The 18,562-nt window shown below is 53.2% G+C and overlaps 1 protein-coding gene across 1 annotated transcript; it reads right to left on the bottom strand.

Annotated features, from left to right (window-relative positions):
• Positions 1-6,373: 6,373 nt before the first annotated feature.
• Positions 6,374-14,673, bottom strand: SFTPB (surfactant protein B). Its single transcript, XM_033838444.1, has 10 exons — positions 14,610-14,673; positions 13,903-14,030; positions 12,895-12,966; positions 12,430-12,555; positions 11,703-11,855; positions 11,396-11,491; positions 8,210-8,381; positions 7,892-8,052; positions 6,989-7,069; positions 6,374-6,436 (listed from the first exon to the last, which is right to left on the bottom strand). Exons 1-10 carry the CDS (start codon positions 14,671-14,673, stop codon positions 6,374-6,376), a joined length of 1,116 nt encoding a protein of 371 aa, XP_033694335.1.
• Positions 14,674-18,562: the final 3,889 nt, after the last annotated feature.

The raw sequence follows: 18,562 nt of genomic DNA, 5'->3' as shown, positions 1-18,562 counted from the left end.
GTAGAGTAATCTTGGTTGTAGATTCTTCCCTCTCATCACTTTAAGTATATCATGCCACTCCCTTCTGGCTTGTAGAGTTTCTGCTGAGAAATCAGCTGTTAACCTTATGGGAGTTCCCTTGTATGTTATTTGTCATTTTTCCCTTGCTGCTTTCAATAATTTTTCTTTGTCTTTAATTTTTGTCAATTTGATTACTGTGTGTCTTGGCGTGTCTCTCCTTTGGTTTATCCTGCCTGGGACTCTCTGTGCTTCCTGGACTTGGGTGGCTATTTCCTTTCCCATGTTAGGGAAGTTTTCAACTATAATCTCTTCAAATATTGTCTCGGGTCCTATCTCTCTTCTCCTTCTGAGACCCGTATAATGCAAATGTTGTTGTTTTTGATGTTGTCCCAGAGGTCTCTTAGGCTATCTTCATTTCTTTTCATTCTTTTTTCTTTATTCTGTTTGGTGGCAGTGAATTCCACCATTCTGTCTTCCAGGTCACTTATCAGTTCTTCTGCCTCAGTTATTCTGCTATTGATTCCTTCTAGTGTAGTTTTCATTTCAGTTATTTTATTGTTCATCCCTGTTTGTTTGTTCTTTAATTCTTCTAGGTCTTAGTTAAACATTTCTTGCATCTTCTCTATCTTTGCCTGCATTCTTTTTCCGAGGTCCTGGATCATCCTCACTATCATTATTCTGAATTTTTTTCTGGAAGGTTGCCTATCTCCACTTCATTTAGTTGTTTTTCTGGGGTTTTATCTTGTTCCTTCATCTGGTACAGAGTCCTCTGCCTTTTCATTTTGTCTATCTTTCTGTGAATGTGGTTTTCCTTCCACAGGCTGCAGAACTGTAGTTCTTGCTGGTGGATGAGGCTATCTAAGAGGCTTGTGCAAGCTTCCTGATGGGAGGTGGGAGGGCAGAGTCTTAACCCCTGGACCACCAAGGAAGTCCCAGCCAGAGTAGTCTTTTGAGGCACAAGTCTAACCAAATCATTTCTCCCCCACACCCTGATCTCCCACTTAAGACCCTTCATTGGCTCTTAGAATCAAGCCTGAAATTAGCGTCTCTAGTCTCACCTCTCGGGATGTTTCTCCTGATCCTGATTCCCAGACTCCTATTCTGTTGCTCACATATGCCAGCAGGCCCCAGGCCTTGCTGCCACCCACTTCCTTTTCTTGGGCTGCTCTTTTTCTTTAACTTGCTCCTCTTTCGCCTCTCTGACTCTCGTATCTGCTCAGTCAGTACCACGCATTGGTCTAATTGATGGCATAGTGCCGAGTCTGTGTTCTCTGTGTCCTTCTTTTGCAGAGATGATTTTGTCTCCTTACACCCTCCCGAGGTGTTGACGATACATGCAGTTGCCTGAAAGGTTGGGGACCACTGCTCAGGCTGACTGTCATGTCCTGTGTGTGTAGCTTGAGGTCCTTTGTGGGTGACATGTGGGTGGCTTCCACCACTGCTGTCTGAGCTGGGGCCCTGGCCCACGTGTCTTTATAGCTGTGATTCCAGCATATGCTTCCTCTTTGGAGACCTCAGGCTCTGGCTGTCTGAATCACAGATGGGAAAGAAGTGAAATTTATGCTTTCTCAGCTGGATGTCACAAAGGAAAAGATAGATATGTGGAAAACATATCCTAAATTTGAGAGACTTATGCTAGAGGAAAATCTGCACCATATAGGACAGTAAATAAATAAATATACCTGATATATTTTTACTGGTAAGACAATAAAAAGAACACCCCAGCAGAAAATCAGGCAAAAAACCCAAATAGGCATTTCACGAAAGATGAAATATAAATGGCCAATAAACATGTTAAGAAAAGTTTACTTAGTAACCAAAGAAATGCAAATTAGAATAACCGGAGGTCATTTTATAGTTCAGCAAAGATTTGAAAGATTGCTAATATCCAGGGTTGGAGAGAGTGAAAAAGAGGCACTTGTTTACTATTGAGATAGAAATGGTACGGCTGGTAAAGGGCCAGTTTGATAATACAGACTATGTTAGAAGTAAAGATGTACATGGTTTTTGTCCCCAAAATTTCATGTCTTAGAATTGATTCTAAGGAAATAATCAGACTAGTAAGCAAAGATGTTACTGCCAGGATTTTTATTCTTCACAACATTGTTGATAATAGTTGTTTTAAAAAGTAAAGAGTTTTGGGACTTCCCTGGTTGTCAGTGCGTAAGACTCCATGCTCCCAATGCAGGGGGCCTGGGTTCGATCCCTGGTCGGGGAACTAGATCTCACACGCATGCTGCACCTAAGAGTTCACATGACGCAACTAGGAGTCTGCATGCTGCAACTAAAAGATCCCACATGCTGCAACAAAGATCCCGCGTGCCGCAACTAGGACCCAGTGCAGCCAAAATCAATCAATCCATCAGTCAATATTAAAAAAAAAAAAGTAAAGAGTTTTTATCAAGAAAAAAAGCATGCAGCAATTAGCAGTGATGATAGGTATCTGTATTTATTGACATGGAAAAGTTAAACAAAATTTAAAAAAATTTTTTACTTTCCTTGATTGATTGATGTATAGTTGATTTACAATGTTGTGTTAGTTTCAGGTGTACAGCAAAGTGATTCAGTTATATACATATATAAATATATATAGTTATTTACATATATAAATATATATAGTTATATATATAAATATTTATATATATATAAGTATTCTTTTTTTTTTTAACATCTTTATTGGGGTATAATTGCTTTACAATGGTGTGTTAGTTTCTGCTTTATAACAAAGTGAATCAGTCATACATAAACATATGTTCCCATATGTCCTCCCTCTTGCATCTCCCTCCCTTCCACCCTCCCCATATATAAGTATTCTTTTAGTTATTTATATATATATAAGTATTCTTTTTCAGTTTCTTTTCCATTATAGGTTAGTACAAGATATTGAGTGTAGTTCCCTGTGCTATACAGTAGGTTCTTGTTGTTGATCTATTTTATAGGAAAGATTATTTTAAATGAACAAAGCAGTTTACAAAGCAGCATGTATAGGGTGTTCCCATTTTTGTAAATCTGTTATATCTATTTTTGTACATGTGCAGAGGAAGGTTTGGAATAATGTTATATATGTTATAAATGTTATATTGATTGTGTAGTGGATTTAAAACTTCAGTCATTAATTGCGGGACATAAATATAATTGTATTTGTCTATAACTGAACTCATTTTGGCTCATAAGCCCCCCATACTTAATATTTCCATTTGAAAAAAACTCAGTCCCTTCTCATTTAATGCACAGCCAGCCCATCTTGGGCAACTAACCACTGAACCCTCCTTCCCTTACCCCTGGGATTGATCTACACATTACCCTGTTGTGAGGAGAGATGTCGGTGACTGTGCTGTCCTGGGCACTCCAGGTCTCCACCCAAGCGTCACTCATCTGATCTTCACTGTCTTGTGTTGGCTACACATGTCTGACTTCTCATCCTCTCAAGGTCCATGAAACTGTCACAGCTTTGTTGCCAACCATGGGCTCTTGTGGGCCCACCATCTTGTCCAGAGCCCATCCTGATGGCCTCTGGGCTGTGAGGTGTGCTTGCTGTCCTGCATCATGTGGGTGGGCTCCCCCTGAGGCAGCCCCCAGGCCTGTCTGCCCAGGCCCCTCCCTGAGGCCATTCTCTTCACTCTTTCTGATGTGTCCTCCTCAGGCTGCACCCTGGCAACTGAAGAACGAGCCCCTCTACTGCTATGGGACACAAACCCCTCTTGGGGCTTTTCCTTCTTACCTTCCTCTGGGGTGCAGGGTGCTGGGAATGTCTCAAGGCCCCCCACCCTGAGTCTCAGCTGTAGCCACTTCTCTCCTCCCATAGATGGTTGACTCCTGACCTTTTGAGTGAAGCCTCCTCTTCCATTATCAGGAGCTCATTCCCACACTTGCTTTTGGGATAAACTGTTAGTGCCTCCCGTCCTTCAGGCTGTCACTCTTCATCTTCCCAACCAAGCTTTTTTGCAAAATTTAAAACACTCTTTTCTCTCAGGGACCTTAGTCTTGTAATTGAGATAATGGCTTTCAAGACAATAGTCTGCTATAGATTTACAAAAAGATTTACTTAAAAGTTCAAATTCAGAGGCCAAGGGTTTGTGTCAATCTTCCCTACCCCAAGCGCAGGCTGTATAAAAAGCTCTTCCTGGGCTTCCCTGGTGGCGCAGTGGTTGAGAGTCCGCCTGCCGATGCAGGGGACACGGGTTCGTGCCCCGGTCCGGGAAGATCCCACATGCCGCGGAGCGGCTGGGCCCACTCATGGCCGCTGAGCCTGCGCATCCGGAGCCTGTGCTCCGCAACGGGAGAGGCCACAGCAGTGAGAGGCCCGCGTACCGCAAAAAAAAAAAAAAGCTCTTCCTGGTGCTCGAATGGTGGAGCCATTCAGGGTGGAGCCAAAGGGTGGGCAAATGGATTGAAAAAGTCTGTAGTTCAGGGTCAAAGTCTACATCCACTATAGCTCTCTCCTGGGATTGGTAGGATTGTGGGTAATTTCAACTGTGTTTTGGTCTGCAATTTCTGAATTTTCTACAATAAACATGTATTTCTTTTATAATAGGAAACATAATAAAAGTTCTTTTATTAAGTGAAGGGACACTTCCAGGCATTTAGGTCTTTAATGCTAAAGATTAATTAATTTGGTGGGTTTTTTTTTTTTTGTATATTTTGGGTTTGGGGTACCCTAACAACCTCACTTCATCACAGTGGGTGGGCTCTTTGGGAGGGGGGAGGGTAACAGGTGGGGGCCAGCCTGGAAGCAGTTACAGGAGGGAGGGGTGACATAGGCATGTATTTCTCCATCGTGAAGGAGGGTAAGGCTGCAGCTTCTGCAGCGTCTTAAAGGGCAGTGTCTTTTCTTTTAGGACAAGGAGATAGCACTTTGTTAACATCCCTATGGTTGCTGTATTACATGGGAACTGATCCCCAGCGGGACCAGCCCCAAGTGAGCTTTGAGGAGGTAAATCACAGCAGGAATCGAGTCACCCTGGCATTTCAAACAAAAATTGGGAGTTCAAACTTGCAAAAAGCAACAACAGCTCTTAAGCAGGAAAATGTTCAAATACTGAAAATGCCCAATCACCTTCCACCAGGCTTCAGCACTGCTGTGCTCACCTTTGACCACACCAGGGACCTCCTGATGTTTAAAGAAAGTTTAAGGATTTCACATGTCTATCTTTTCTGGTACTTTATGTTCCCATTTTTTATTCTTCTGAATCTTGAATTTTGTGAAAGTGTTAGCAGAATAATTAGAAAAGCTAGGATCTTGTGCACGTGGAGATGGGAGTGAGGCAGGGCCCAGCTTTTCCCCTGCTGTCCTCTTGCAGCCAGGACTTGGAGAAGCGCTGGGGGCCCACAGTGAGATCCCCTCGGCCCAGCCCTGGGGAGATCTCTACCCTGTGAGAGTGAGGCGGGCTCAGGTAGTGTGTGAAGGTGGCCCCGGTCTGGAAACCCCCTCTGCAGACCCTCTCCAGAAGGTGTAGCCTTGGCCGTGCCTCACACCCAGAGTGGACGGAAGTGGCTCTGGTTTCAGGCTGTGGTTAGAGATAGAACAGACCAGGCTGAGGATTTGGGGAGCAGGCCGTGCTTCCCCCTGACCTGCAGATGGAAGAGGCTGGCCCCAGGGTGTGAGCTGCAGGAGGGCAGCGGGCTCACTCCTTTATTCACAGCTCTGGCCCTTGCCCCTAGAATGTGGCCTGGCCACAGGCACTCACTACATTTTTTTAAAATGAGTGAAGAAATGAATAAATGACCTTCGTGTTGGGGTCTTGCTCTGGGGAGAATTGTAAAGTTGACCAGGTTTGCTCTCAGGGGCACTTCCCTGCCCGGAGGCACTTGGCAACAGAGGCTGCATCTGACCCACCCCTCCGTCCTAAGGTGCAGACCTCTGACCGAATGACAGGGAGGGAGAGAGGGATGTGTCTCAGGAGTGGGGAGACAGGTGAGGGCGGAGTTCCTGGCCTCTGAGGGGGTGTCATCTTCGGGCAGCAAAGTCTGATTTCCCCTGAGTTTCAGGAAAGGCTGGCCTTGGTCTAAACACATCCAAGACTGAAGAGTGCAGAGGGTGAGCTGTTAGGGGGAAGCCTCAGGCAGGCACGGAAGCTCCCCTGAGGGCTGGGCCAGGGCGAGGGAGCTGGGAGCTGCGCCTGGCACTGAGCGCCACAGGGATTCTGGGCAGAGGGGTGAGCAGGTTCGAGAGAGGTCCTTCTGGTGAAGGTGCTGCCAGGTGCCCTCAGGAGCCTCGAGTTTGTCCTGTGAAGAGGAGGAGGGAGCAGGCAGAATCAGTGGCTGTCCTTTCCTGCTTGGGGACAGAGGGGCTCCCCTCCTGATGGGAGGAGGACCTGCCCACACTCCCGTCAGCTGGGGGCCTGGACTCACCTGGCATGGCGTTGACTTCTCATCAGAAGTCGGGTCTGTGGACCAACTGGAGAGGACTGACCGGGGTCATGCACATCCCCACGGCCTGCCACAGGGACAGCATTAAGGCCTGAGGGCTTGCAACACCCCCCCCACCCCCCGGCCCCATTCCCAGCTCTGAGGATATTAGGGAATCTCCTCCTGGAAGGGGCGGCTCTCACTCCACCTGCCACCTGGTGGGAGCTCTGGATGTGAACTCGTGGACTCCTTGGGCCACTCCCTGAGCCACAGGCCTTCTGGGTTTAGAGCTGGAGGAGGTGGGATGCTTGCCCCAAGATTCTCACTTGGTACCCTCCCATCAAGCACACATTGCTCAGTGAACACCCCCCATCCCAGAATGCACATCAAACCACACTCCTTAAAGCTCCCTCTCCCTTCCCATACGCCTCTTTTTCATTCTTTTCTGGCTTTCTCTCGACTTCTCTGAGACTGCCTTTTCTATCGTAAAACATGCGAGGGCATGTCCCAGTTGGGGGCCTGTGCTCCTGGGGCTGCCCCGCACCCGGGGGAATGGGGCCCTTGAGGACCGTGGACCGGAGAGGGTGGGGGTCCTGGAGCTGAGGAAAGTCCCGGGATCAGCTGGGAAGGGTGGGTGTACCTGGCAGGCGGTGTGGGCATCCCAGCCCCCGGACACTAGGGTCTGCAGCTGGGGTGCGTACTGCTCCACGAACTGCTCACACTAAGGAAGGAGACAGACACAGGGTGGGGTGGGCCCAGGCCCAGGGCAGGGCTCCCCTGCCTGGCTGTCCAGGCCTCCCCACTTAGATGGATCACTCCAGGGCTCCCCCCGACCTCGTGTAGGTCCAGCCCTCAGTCCCCACTGAGCAGCTCCGGCTGTAAGACTCTGAACAAGCTGCCGTGGGCTGAAATGGGGGTTTCTGCCAGGAGAGCCAGGGACATTGGAGGTGGAGGCACAGGGGCAGAATCTCATCCCCCTTTTCCCCCTCCCCCTAAATATCATTTCTGGAAGGCATCCTAAAGCTCATGTGGTCTTGGAGACCTGATGTGATGGGCAGTAGGGAGTACCATGTAGAAAGCGGCCTCCTGGGATGGGAGCCAGCGGGCTTGTCGCCCACTCTGAGTACCGGGACTCCAAGGCTTCGGGCCCAGCCCTCTCCTGCAGGGGGGTTGGTCCCCACTGAGTCACACCGGAAGGAGGGTTGGCTCTGGGACAGGACTGGGACCCTGGAGAGACGGCCAGGCCCTCTCGGGCTCCAGCCGGCCCTGGCATTACTCATCTCCTGGTAGATGACCGGGCCTCCCTCCTGGTCCATGAGGGAGGCCTGCTGGTCCTCCAGAGCCCACACCCTTTGTCCAGAGACAGCTCGACCTTAGCGGGTTTTGCCCTAAGTTACAGCGCCACCACTGTTTGACCCACGTCCTGTCTGCCTGTCTGAGCTCCTTGAGAGCGGGGGGAGTATCTCAGCGTACCTCTGGCTGGGAAGCCTTTCCTGGGCTCAACCCTCCACCACCGGCAGCCCCTGATGTGCCTGTCCCTCACCTTCTGCCTATCCAGCCAGGAGCCCAGGCAGGCCTGGCGCATTGCCTGTGGCATGGCCTGCTCGCTGCTCTTCCCTGCCTGGGTGGTCACAGACACGCAGAGCTGGCACTCAGTGTCTTGCGGTAGCCATTCTCCTGGCAGGGACCCCAGAGCGGTGAGGGCTAGAGAGAAAAAACAGTAAAGGATGCCCTGCAGAGTATTCAGTTCCTGTCCTCATTGGTGCAGTGCAGGGGCACCTGGGAGGGAGAGGGTCGTGCAGGGCCAGGGTGGGGAGGGCTGAGAGTGGGCGATGGGCAGGGGCTGGGACCGCAGGCTCACCTGGGCCAGCTCCGTCCTCACTGGAGCACCGGAGGGTGGGGCCGCAGAGCAGCTGGGGCAGCACGCGGTCCAGCAGTGTGTTTATTAGGGTGCCGACATAGTGCTTGGACAGGAACTGGCAGATGCCGCCCACCACCGGGGCTATCCTGTGGCACACTTGTACCAGCGTACCCTGGGGTGGGGGCCGAGAAAGGGCAGGGTCGGACCTTCTCTTGAAAGACCTAGTCAGTGCCCAGCACTAGCTGGTACTTTGTAGACCTTACCTTGTTCCCTTGCAGAATTATTATGCTGTTTACAGTTAAGGACCCTGAGCAACACAGACTCCAGGGGACTTGCCCAGAATCACTGAGCTGGTGCAAGACTCAGGCCATGGACCCACCTTTGACTTCAAAGAGTCTGGAATTGCTGAAATTCCAGAGTTGCCCAGAGAGGTGGGCATTGCCAAGGCCACATGGCAGCCTGGGGCAGTGGCAGAACCGGACCTGGGTCTTCTCCCTCCTGACTCGGGCGTGCTGTGCTTCCCCGCTCCTGTCTGTGCTCCAGAGCCTGCGGTTTCAGGAGTCCCTGGGGGAAGCCAGGAGTTTCCCCACCTCACCCTTGATTCCAAACACAACCTCCCAGCTGAGTGGCAAGGAGAGAGGCGGCAGGCACGCTCATCCCTCCGCACCTTATTCATACAGCCAAGAACTTACATGAAATAAGCTACAAGGACATATTGCACATCTCAGGGAATATAGCCGATATTTTATAATAACTATAAATGGCATATAACCTTTCAAAGTTTTGTGAATCACTATATTGTACACCTGTAATGTATAATACTGTACATCAACAATACCTCAATTAAAAATAAAAGAACCTATATGCGGCAGGCTGGCCTGGGCCCTGCTCCTGCTTGCAACACTCCGCTGTCCCCTAGCACCAGAAAGGCCAAGGAAGGAGTAGGGCAGAGGGACGTGTACTTCTCTGGGATGTGACACATTCTAAATGGCACATCTCACCAAATGTACCCATTTGCTTGCATCAGATCCCACACTCGGCCTCCCCTCCTGTTCTGACGAGGTATCCCTGCTCTGTCAAAAGCTGGCCCATCTCCTTGTGCATTGGGTCCACCCTGCCCCCACCTGCACACGTGCTTCACCTCTGCATCCCCCTCTCTGTCCTGCCTCATTGCTATTCCCTCCTGCCCATTGGTCTCTTAGCATGTGAACACGCTAAAATAGCTTCTCTCATTAAAAAGCCTCACCCCGGGACTTCCCTGGTGGCCCAGCGGCTAAGGCTCCGTGCTCCCAATGCAGGGGGCCTGAGTTCCATCTCTGGTCAGGGAACTAGATCCTACATGCTGCAACTAAGAGTTCGCATGCCACAACTAAAGATCCTGCACACCGCAACGAAGATCCTGCACGCGGCAACGAAGATCCCGTGAGCCGCAACTAAGACCCAGAGCAGCCAATAAACAAACAAACAAACAAACAAATAAATAAATAACTTTTAAAAAGAGTCTCACCCATCTCCCCTCCCCTTCCCAGAAAAACGTCATGAAAGAGTTGTCAATACTCAATGCTACACTTTGGTCCCCGTAACTCCTCCAAAACAGCTCTCAAGGTCACAGCATCCCCCTGGGCATGTGTTGTCAATCCCTCAGCAGCTCTGGGGCCCGATGACTGCTCCCTCCTTGCTGAAATGCTTTCTTCTCTCAGCCTCTGTGACCCTCATGCCGTGGTGTCCCCACCTCCCTAGCTGTCCCTCCTCAGGTTCTTTCTCTGGTGTTTCCCTTTGCTTGGACCGGGCTTCCTTCCCCTCGACCTGGTCCACACCACTTCCCTGTATGATCCCAACTGTTCCCTTGGATTTCAATCTTGTCCGTAGCCTCGCCTCTCGGACTGATGTCTCTGGACCTGGCTGGGGGATCTGGCTGCCTACTTGTCGCCTCCTCTTGCCTGTTGCACAGGAGTATTGCACGGCCAGGAGAGAACTCATGATTTTTCTGCCCAGACCTGTTTCTTCTCAAATCTACTCATCTCAGCTGGGGCCATTCCAGAGAACCCACGGCTCAAGCCGAAGTCCGTAGCGTCACTGCCGATTCCTCTCTCGTCCCCACTCCCCAGGTCCCATCCATCGCTGAGTCCTGCAGAGCCCCCGTTCCAGACACGTCCCCAGTCCCCCTCCTAGCTCCACCCCCCCATTTCTGCAATCATCTCCTCACTCTCATTATTCGCTCCCATCCGCCCAATTCATGCTTCAAACTAGGAGCTCGATCTTGCTGCAGTGTAAATCCAGTCACGGCCTCCCCCTGCCTGAAACCCTTCCACAGCTGTGAACGGTGTTCAGAAGAAGGCCCAGCGTTCCTTCACTTGGCTCCGGTGTTTCTCCCAGGCCCGCCGACCACTCTCCCGGAGCCCACCTGAGGCAGCCACACAGCTGACCAAGCTCGTTCTGCTCGAGGCCCTTGGCCCGTCGGTCCTTGTCATCCTCCAGGCCTCAGCTTAGCCATCACCTCCTCAGAGATGCCCCCTGACGACCATCCTAAACCTCCTCCCCGATCACTGTCCCTCCCCTCATCTGTTTTAATTCTCTGCTCTGAACTAACCACTACCTAAAAGAAATCTCTCCCACCACAACGTAAACTCAGGAGGGTGGGGATGCCCTCATCTGGAAGGACCGACAGGGCAGGGCATCTCCTCACTTGGGCCCCATTTCAGGGCAGGGCCGTTGGGTGATGGTCACTACAGGTCTGGAAGACCCCAGGTTTGGGGCAGGCAGGGATGGAGTGTCCATCTGCGGAAATTCTCCTTTTGTAAAATGAAAGAACCGTTTCTACAAAGATGACTGAGATTCTTTTCTGTACTTTGACACCTGGCATAGTACCTGGCACACAGTCGGGGCCTCACAGTGGTTTTATTTCTGTTTGTTTTTTTCTCCCCCGTGGCTTGAGGGAGCTTAGTTTCCTGGACCAGGGATTGAACCTGGGTCACGGCAGTGAAAGTGCCGAGTCCTAACCACTGGACCGCCAAGGAATCCCCCACAGTCGTTGAACAGGCCCTAGGCCTGGCACCTACCAGGCCCAGCCTGAGTGCCAGGGTCCCTTGGGTGGGGACAATGCAGCCAGCTGGCCCCTGGTGGGCGTATGAGGAGGGGTGGGGGGAAGCGGAGGTGTGGGCGGCCTCGTGGCCCCGGATGCCTCACCTTGGGAATCTTATCTTTGATCCGCTTGATCATATTCCTGCAGAGCCAGCAGAAGGGAAGGGGCATGGGAATGGATAACTGCTGCTCGGAGAGATCCTGGGGGAGAGAAGCGCGCTGGAGGCAAGCTGGACAGAAGGCTCCTCCGGGCTCTGCCTCGCCCGACTCGCCTCCCCTTCCGTGTCCCCGCCTCCTGGTTGTGCCGTAGGCCCTGCCTGGAGCTGCTGGTCCCCTTCCCAACGCTGCCCCTCCCAGGCCAAGTGATCCAGGGCCTCGGCCATGGCCCTCGCTCTCTGGATCTCCATCTCACCTGTGTCTGCGGCCCGGGCCTCTCCTGGAGGGCCCCAGGCAGCATGGAGAGGACCAGCTTGTCCTGCAGGGGGCCTGATGGCTCTGGCTCCTGCCCTGGCTCTGGTTGCCCGCGTTTGCACAGGCCCAAGGACCCGCAGATGGCCTTCGGGTTCTAGGGCACAATGCAGGGTGAGAAGGTGATTGGGACGGGGGAGGGGACCCCACTCCCCCTCCGTCTGGCTCAAGGACCCAGGCACCAGGTAACTGCCTTTAGGCCTGGAATGGGGGAAGCAGGCTGGTTTGGGGCTGTGGTTTAGGACTCTGTTGGGGTGGGAGAGGAGACCAAAGGCAGAGAGGGGGACTTTGGGACACGTGTCTGGGGATGTGTGTGAACAAGTGTGAGCGTGGACGTTTGTGAGAATGAGTGAGTGTAAGTACGTGAGAGTGCGTTTGTCGTGTGAGCGTGTAGACGGCGTAGGTGTTGCGTGAGACTGTGTGCAGTGAGTGTGTGGCCGAGTATTTGTGCGAAGGGTTCGAGGGTGTGTGCCGGTGCCTGAGAGCGTGCAGGCCCACCGTGTACAGCTGAATGGGAGGCGCTGTCACCTGGGTACAGGCTGAGGAGCACTGAGTTTCCTGCACCCCGTGTGGGCAGGGGGTGGGCTGCCACGTGCGGGGGTAACTCAGGGACAGGGAGGGCGTGAAGGCTGTGCAGGAGGCAGGATGGAGGCGAGGCAGGAGGGCCTCACCATGTGGCTCTGGAAGTGGCTGATGACCAGTGGGAAGTAGGTGTCCAGCATGAGCTGGCACTGGGACCCCAGCAGCTTCAGCGGGATGACGTCACACTTGTGCTGCAGGAATTCCCGTATCGTGTCCTGGGAGGCAGGCGGGAGAGGGGACCGTCAGCCTGGCCTCTCTGAGGTCTGCCCCGCCTGAGCCCCTGGACACGGGGCCATCGCCCACCCGAATGGCCACCTTCGCCCAGGGCCCTGGAGTTGGGAGGGTGCTAGTGAGCCGCACACTTGGGCGCAGACGTGGCTGCTCCCCTCAGGAAAGACCATCTCTGGCTGTGCTGCTGAGCTCACCTCCAGAGCCCTCTCCCGGCCAGGAGGTACCTGGGATCACCCCCAAGCTGGAGACGCCTCCTTTATGGGGCTAACCGCTTCTCTTTCTCTTAATCCCCAAGCTTCAGTCCAGGGTCTGGGCCTCATTACCTGGGAAATGACCTCCTTGGCCATCTTGATGAGAAAGTGGGTGATGTCCTCACATTCCTGGCACAGGTCAGCCTGAGGAGAGGGCCCCAATTTGGGGCACATGAGTGGAGGCCATGCTCCCAGCTCAGGTGGCTGAGGCTGATGGGGTGCTCCAAGACACAGGCAACTGCCCACGATCCCATCCCATCCCATCCATCCCATCCCATCCCAACCCATCCCATCAATCCCATCCTGTCCCATCCCATCCCATCCCATCCCATCCCATCCCATCCCATCAATCCCATCCCTTCCCCCCCAACCCATCCCATCACATCCCATCCTGTCCCATCCCATCCCATCCCATCCCAACCCATCCCATCAATCCCATCCCTTCCCCCCCAACCCATCCCATCACAACCCATCCTGTCCCATCCCATCCCATCCCATCCCAACCCATCCCATCCATCCCATCCCATCCCAACCCATCCCATCAATCCCATTCCTTCCCCCCAACCCATCCCATCACAACCCATCCTGCCCCATCCCATCCTATCCCATCCATCCCATCCCATCCCAACCCATCCCATCAATCCCATTCCTTCCCCCCAACCCATCCCATCACAACCCATCCTGCCCCATCCCATCCCATCCCATCCATCCCATCCCTTCCCCCCCAAACCATCCCATCACATCCCATCCTATCCCATCCCCTTGCATCCCATCCCATCCCATCCCATCAATCCCATCCCTTCCCCCCAGCCCATCCCATCCCTTCCCCCCCAACCCATCCCATCCCATCCCATCAATCCCATCCCTTCCCCCCCAACCCATCCCATCCCATCCCATCCCATCAATCCCATCCCTTCCCCCCCAACCCATCCCATCCCTTCCCCCCCAACACATCCCATCACATCCCATCCTATCCCATCCCCCCCCATCCCCTACAGGGACTCCAATCCCATCCAGAGCCTACCCAGGACCCTCTATCCCAAGACCTTTGGTCTCGGTACATCCTTGGGTGGTACTCACAGCTTCCACATGTCCCCAGACTTCCTGCAGGCAGTGCCCTAGGGCTCTGCACTGCAATGCTTGCTCCAGGCTTTGGCACCAGAACTCGGGGCCTTGGGCGCAGGCCGGGGATGAGGTGGTCCCGACAGCTGCTGTTTGGGGTCAGAGCAACCTTGGGATCCGAGCCACACCTGGCACCCTGGCCTCACCCAACCTCCAAACCCAATTTTACTGGGACGCATGGCTGTTAAACATGCTGGAGTCGGACGGCTCTGTGTTCTACCTGCTATAGTGCCTGCCAGCTGTGCGACCTTGGACAAGCCCTGGAGTTTCTCTGAGTCAAAACCCCCTCATCGGGCTTCCTTGGTGGCACAGTGGTTGAGAGTCTGCCTACCAATGCGGGGGACACGGGTTCGTGCCCCAGTCCGGGAAGATCCCACATGCCGCGGAGTGGCTGGGCCTGTGGGCCATGGCCGCTGGGCCTGCGCGTCCGGAGCCTGTGCTCCGCAACGGGAGAGGCCACAACAGTGAGAGGGCCGCGTACCGTAAAACAAACGAAAACAAAACAAAAAAAACCTCCTCATCTTTAAAACTAGGACAAGGTACAGACTGAGGATAATGCGTGGGACAGAGCCAGAGCTCAGTAAGTGGTGGAGGAGGTCGTGGTGCCCCCTCCACACCTGGCCCCGGGGTGACGAGTGGGGTAAGGAGAGGCTGGGGAGACTCACCAGTGCCCGGCCCACAGAGCGCAGGCAGCAGGAACAGCCACGGCAGCAGGTGCGACATGGCCATGGCTTCTCCACAGTGTGGACACCCTGCCTGGGGTGGGGCCCTTATAGCTGGGGGCTGGGGTGTGGGAACAGAGCCCTGTGGGAGCAGCCGTGACCTCAGTGTTTGCCTTTGCCCTGGAGGGCCCTCCAGGTACTTTGCTTTGATCCCCTCCTCTTCCCAGCAGTGACACTCCTGCCAGCCCCCACCCCACCCTGGCTCCTGCCTGATGTCCTGCTCCCCTGGGAACCCCTGCACAGCCACATCCTATCCCCCATGGGCCTGGACTCCCTCCAACCAGGGGGCTCTTGAGCCTTCACATCTGGTCCCATCTCTCTGGGTTATGGAAGGGAAACTGAGGCAGGACCGGGGCAGCCAGGGTGACTCCCCTCAACTCCCGTCTCTCCCCCAGGCCTCTCAGCCCTCCTCTGCTCTGGAGCAATTGCTCTGAAGAGCTTCCTGCCTGCCTCTTGACCCAGGGCAAGCACCGGAGGGGCAGACTGGGAACCCTCCAAGGCCACCTACCCCGCCCCCCCTCCCCTTATCCTTTCCGTTCAGGAGGAAGAAGCCTCTGAAGCTGCCAGGCCAGGCCCCCCTGAAACAACGCACACCCAAGGACAAGCTCACCACCCCCGAGAGGCAGACGTGAGGGCCGAGAGCAGCGAGTCGGGCGTTGGCTCATGGCCACCAGCGTGGCTGAGTCCTGGGGTGCCCTCTCCAGCGGAAGCTCACGGGCGCGGGCAGGGTGGGGACCAGCACCGATGGACTCAGGATGGCCCAGGGACTCCCTCAAAGTCACACAAGGACTCGAGCAGTTTCTGTTGGCCTCAAGCCCTGGCTGGTATGACCAAGAGTGTGGCGTGTAAACGTGTGACAAAGATGGGGACCCCATGACTTGTATTCCGCCCAAGAAGGTGGGACAGGAGGTGCTTGTAGTTTAGTGAGTGGTAAACAAAGGAGCCGCACAGGGCACACTCAGGGCGGCCCGCGCTGCAGGGGGCGGGGTCTGCGGATGGCTGCCTCTGGGGGTGTCGGTCAGGGTGTCTAAGTGCTGTCACGGGGGCTTCCCATGGCCCCTGCTTCCTTCTCACAGCACAGAGCAGGCTGGCTCAGGAGGTGAGGCTCTGGTCCACGCAGTCACTCAGGAGCCCAGGCCCCTCCCTCTGCCTGCTCTTCTGTCCCCCAGGGCTCGGGGTCCTCCCCTGGATCCTCCGCATCTGGCCAGCAGGGCACAGAGAGAAAGAGGGGGAGAGAGGGAGGGGAGAGTTGGGGGTCAGGCCTGGGAGTGGCCTTCATTTCTGCCTCCAGTTCACGGGCCAGGATTCCATCACACTGTCCCACTTAACCGCGGGAGGGCTGGGGGACCTCATGTGCCCGTGTGCCCAGGGGAAAGCGACATGGAGGTGGACGCATGGCATTGTCTCAGAGCCACCACACTGAACACAAAACTGTGTGTTCTGTGGGGTTTTCTGGGTAGTGGGTCCATGGCTCCTATCAAATCCTCAAAGAGGGGTCAGTGTCTCCACACCCTTGAGAGCTGCCATCCACGGGGGAAAAAAATAAAGAAAACACAAAAAGCCAGCCGTAGACCAAGCTGACCTGGCCTGGGGCAGGGGTGAGGACGTCTGCCTCATGGTCCCTGGGATGGGTCCCTGGTTCCTCTTGTTCTGACGCCAGTGGCACCGCCTTCTCTGATTAAGATTTGGCTCCTGAGTGAGGTGGGAGAAAGATGGACAGGATAAACAACAATGGATAAACAACAAGGTCCCACTATATAGACTAGGGAGCTATATTCAATATCCTGGGATAAACGATAAGGGAAAAAATATTAAAAAGAATGTATATATGTGTATCACTGAGTCACTTTACTGTACAGCAGAAATTTACAAAACATAGTAAATCAACTATACTTCAATAAAAGATAAATTTAAAGCACGGAAAAGAAAGACAATAAAACTTGGCTCTTCTCACGGGGCGTGGCTACAGAGAGAGCCTGCAAGGATCTGCCCTACAGCCAGCTGTCCTCCTGACCCATCTATTTCCCACTGTAGATGAATAAGGAATCATCCTGTAGAAAAGAACAGAGAAACATTCTGTCAGCCATCCCACGATCTGAGAGTCCATGAACTTGAGTTTGTCAATAAGAGATGGCTCCCCTCCTGGAGTGTGGACAATTTGACATTTCTGAGGGCCAGTTCCTTGTGACCAAGCTACACACTTCATGCTTCCTGCCTAGTACCGTGCCCACAGCCCACCACAGTCTACACCGCACAAGCCTACCCTTGCCTGTCCCCAGCCACCCTGTCTAGAAAGTGGGATAAATGTCCGTCATAGTAAATAACCTAGGCACGTGTCCCTGAGGTACTGCAGGACCAGAATGCTCTGCATACAACTGGAAATGGTTAGGGACAAGGAAACAAATAAATGGACCATGTTGACCATTTCCTCCATCCGATGATGCCGTGAGCTTGACCCTGCTATGTTCCCATCACAGATCTGAGGAATGTTGCAATAGAGAGTAGGTAATCACTGGGCTTTTCCCGTGAGTTGAATAAACACTTGAAATTCCAACCCCCTTCCCTTTTCATCCAGGTGACCTCATTTGTCAAGTGAACTCAGGTTTACTATGGTCTGATCAGAAGTTGCCAGTTGGTGGACGGTTAGCCAATTTTATAAACTTCTTTCCTTTTTTTGGTTAAGAATCTCAGGAAGTTCATTACCCAGCGGTAGAAGGGTCACATTTGGCCTTTGGATTCCAAATGTGGTAGGGAAATGGGGAATTCCTTCTTCCTTAGCATGAGCTGGTGTATCAGTCAGATTCACCGATGGCAAGCAACAGAAACTGACTCAGGCTAAAGTAAGAGAAGGGAAGTGATTAGATGTCCATGGATGCCTCAGGGTGGAAGGGAAGACCTAGAACAGAGCTTGGACAGGAGCCAGCCAGCTCAGAGGGTCTTGGAAGCAGGGATAGCACTTCAGTCTGGCCCAGGTGCAGTCACTGGGATGAATGAACTTCCACCATTTCCCTGTCTTTGTGTCTCTTGCTTCAAAGCCAGATTCCTAGGAAAGCAAGTTCAACTGGCCAAGCTTAGATCAGGGGCTTGCCTTTGGTTGTTCTAAGATGGTAAGAGGGAAGTCTGGCACCAGGAGACTTGGGTGACTCTTTTGGCTTATGAAGTGGAGGGTGGGTTCCTGTACACGGTAGCTGTCGGATCATTCCCCAAAGGAAATTAGAGTGATTATTAGGAAGAAGGAGGAGATGCCGTGTGGCCAAATAGTGTCAAACATCCAACCCAGCTTGTAATGATGGTAAGTACTGTTCCTGAGGTACCTCAGATTATGAGGACATTTCTCTGGTGGGAATCAGGAACTGTGGATTCCTGGTCCTAGGGGCTTGCCTGACCCAAAGTAAGATGTGCTTTCCCATATACTCAGGCTGAGAACCTTGGCGTTGACTCAACAGACTTCCAGAGTGCTGCCTGTCGGCATAGGCCAGGGGCCCAGACAGGCGTGGGTTTCATTCAGCTGAAGTTGATCTTGGCTGCCGCTTTGCCTCTTTGGTTTCCTTATCTGACATGGGACCAAAAAAACGTGCAAGACTCCTGCGATGTACTGTTAAGATAACTCATGTGTGTGCCTAGCATGGTGTAAGCTGTGCTGAGAGGTTGGGGGAGTTACCTGGAAGGTGCTGGGGAGCCAGTGAAACATTTTACGCAGAGGATGAGGTGATCAGAATTTCAGTTGTCCATAGTTAATGAGATAATTCTCCTCTGCAGGCTGTACCCCAGGGAGAAGTTGGAGTCATCAACTTGCCTTGCTGCAGACTCAGCCCCTGTTCCAGCAGTTGGGCAGCTGCCCCATCCCTGGAACCCAGAGCCTGGAGGTGGGCTCCTATCCTGAGTCACAAGACTCA

Source organism: Tursiops truncatus, chromosome 14 (assembly GCF_011762595.2).
Source record: "Tursiops truncatus isolate mTurTru1 chromosome 14, mTurTru1.mat.Y, whole genome shotgun sequence".
Taxonomy (NCBI): domain Eukaryota; kingdom Metazoa; phylum Chordata; class Mammalia; order Artiodactyla; family Delphinidae; genus Tursiops; species Tursiops truncatus.
This window is presented reverse-complemented; position numbering and strand designations above follow the sequence as displayed.

Excerpts from the sequence above, each read along its gene's own strand:
- SFTPB (XM_033838444.1), bottom strand. The coding sequence starts at position 14,673 with ATGGCCATGTCGCACCTGCTGCCGTGGCTGTTCCTGCTGCCTGCGCTC. Across the intron at positions 12,967-13,902 it reads TCTGGGGACATGTGGAAGCT|GCTGACCTGTGCCAGGAATG; the intron begins GTGAGTACCACC and ends CCCTCTCCTCAG. Across the intron at positions 8,382-11,395 it reads TCAAAGATAAGATTCCCAAG|GGTACGCTGGTACAAGTGTG; the intron begins GTGAGGCATCCG and ends CCCCCACCCCAG.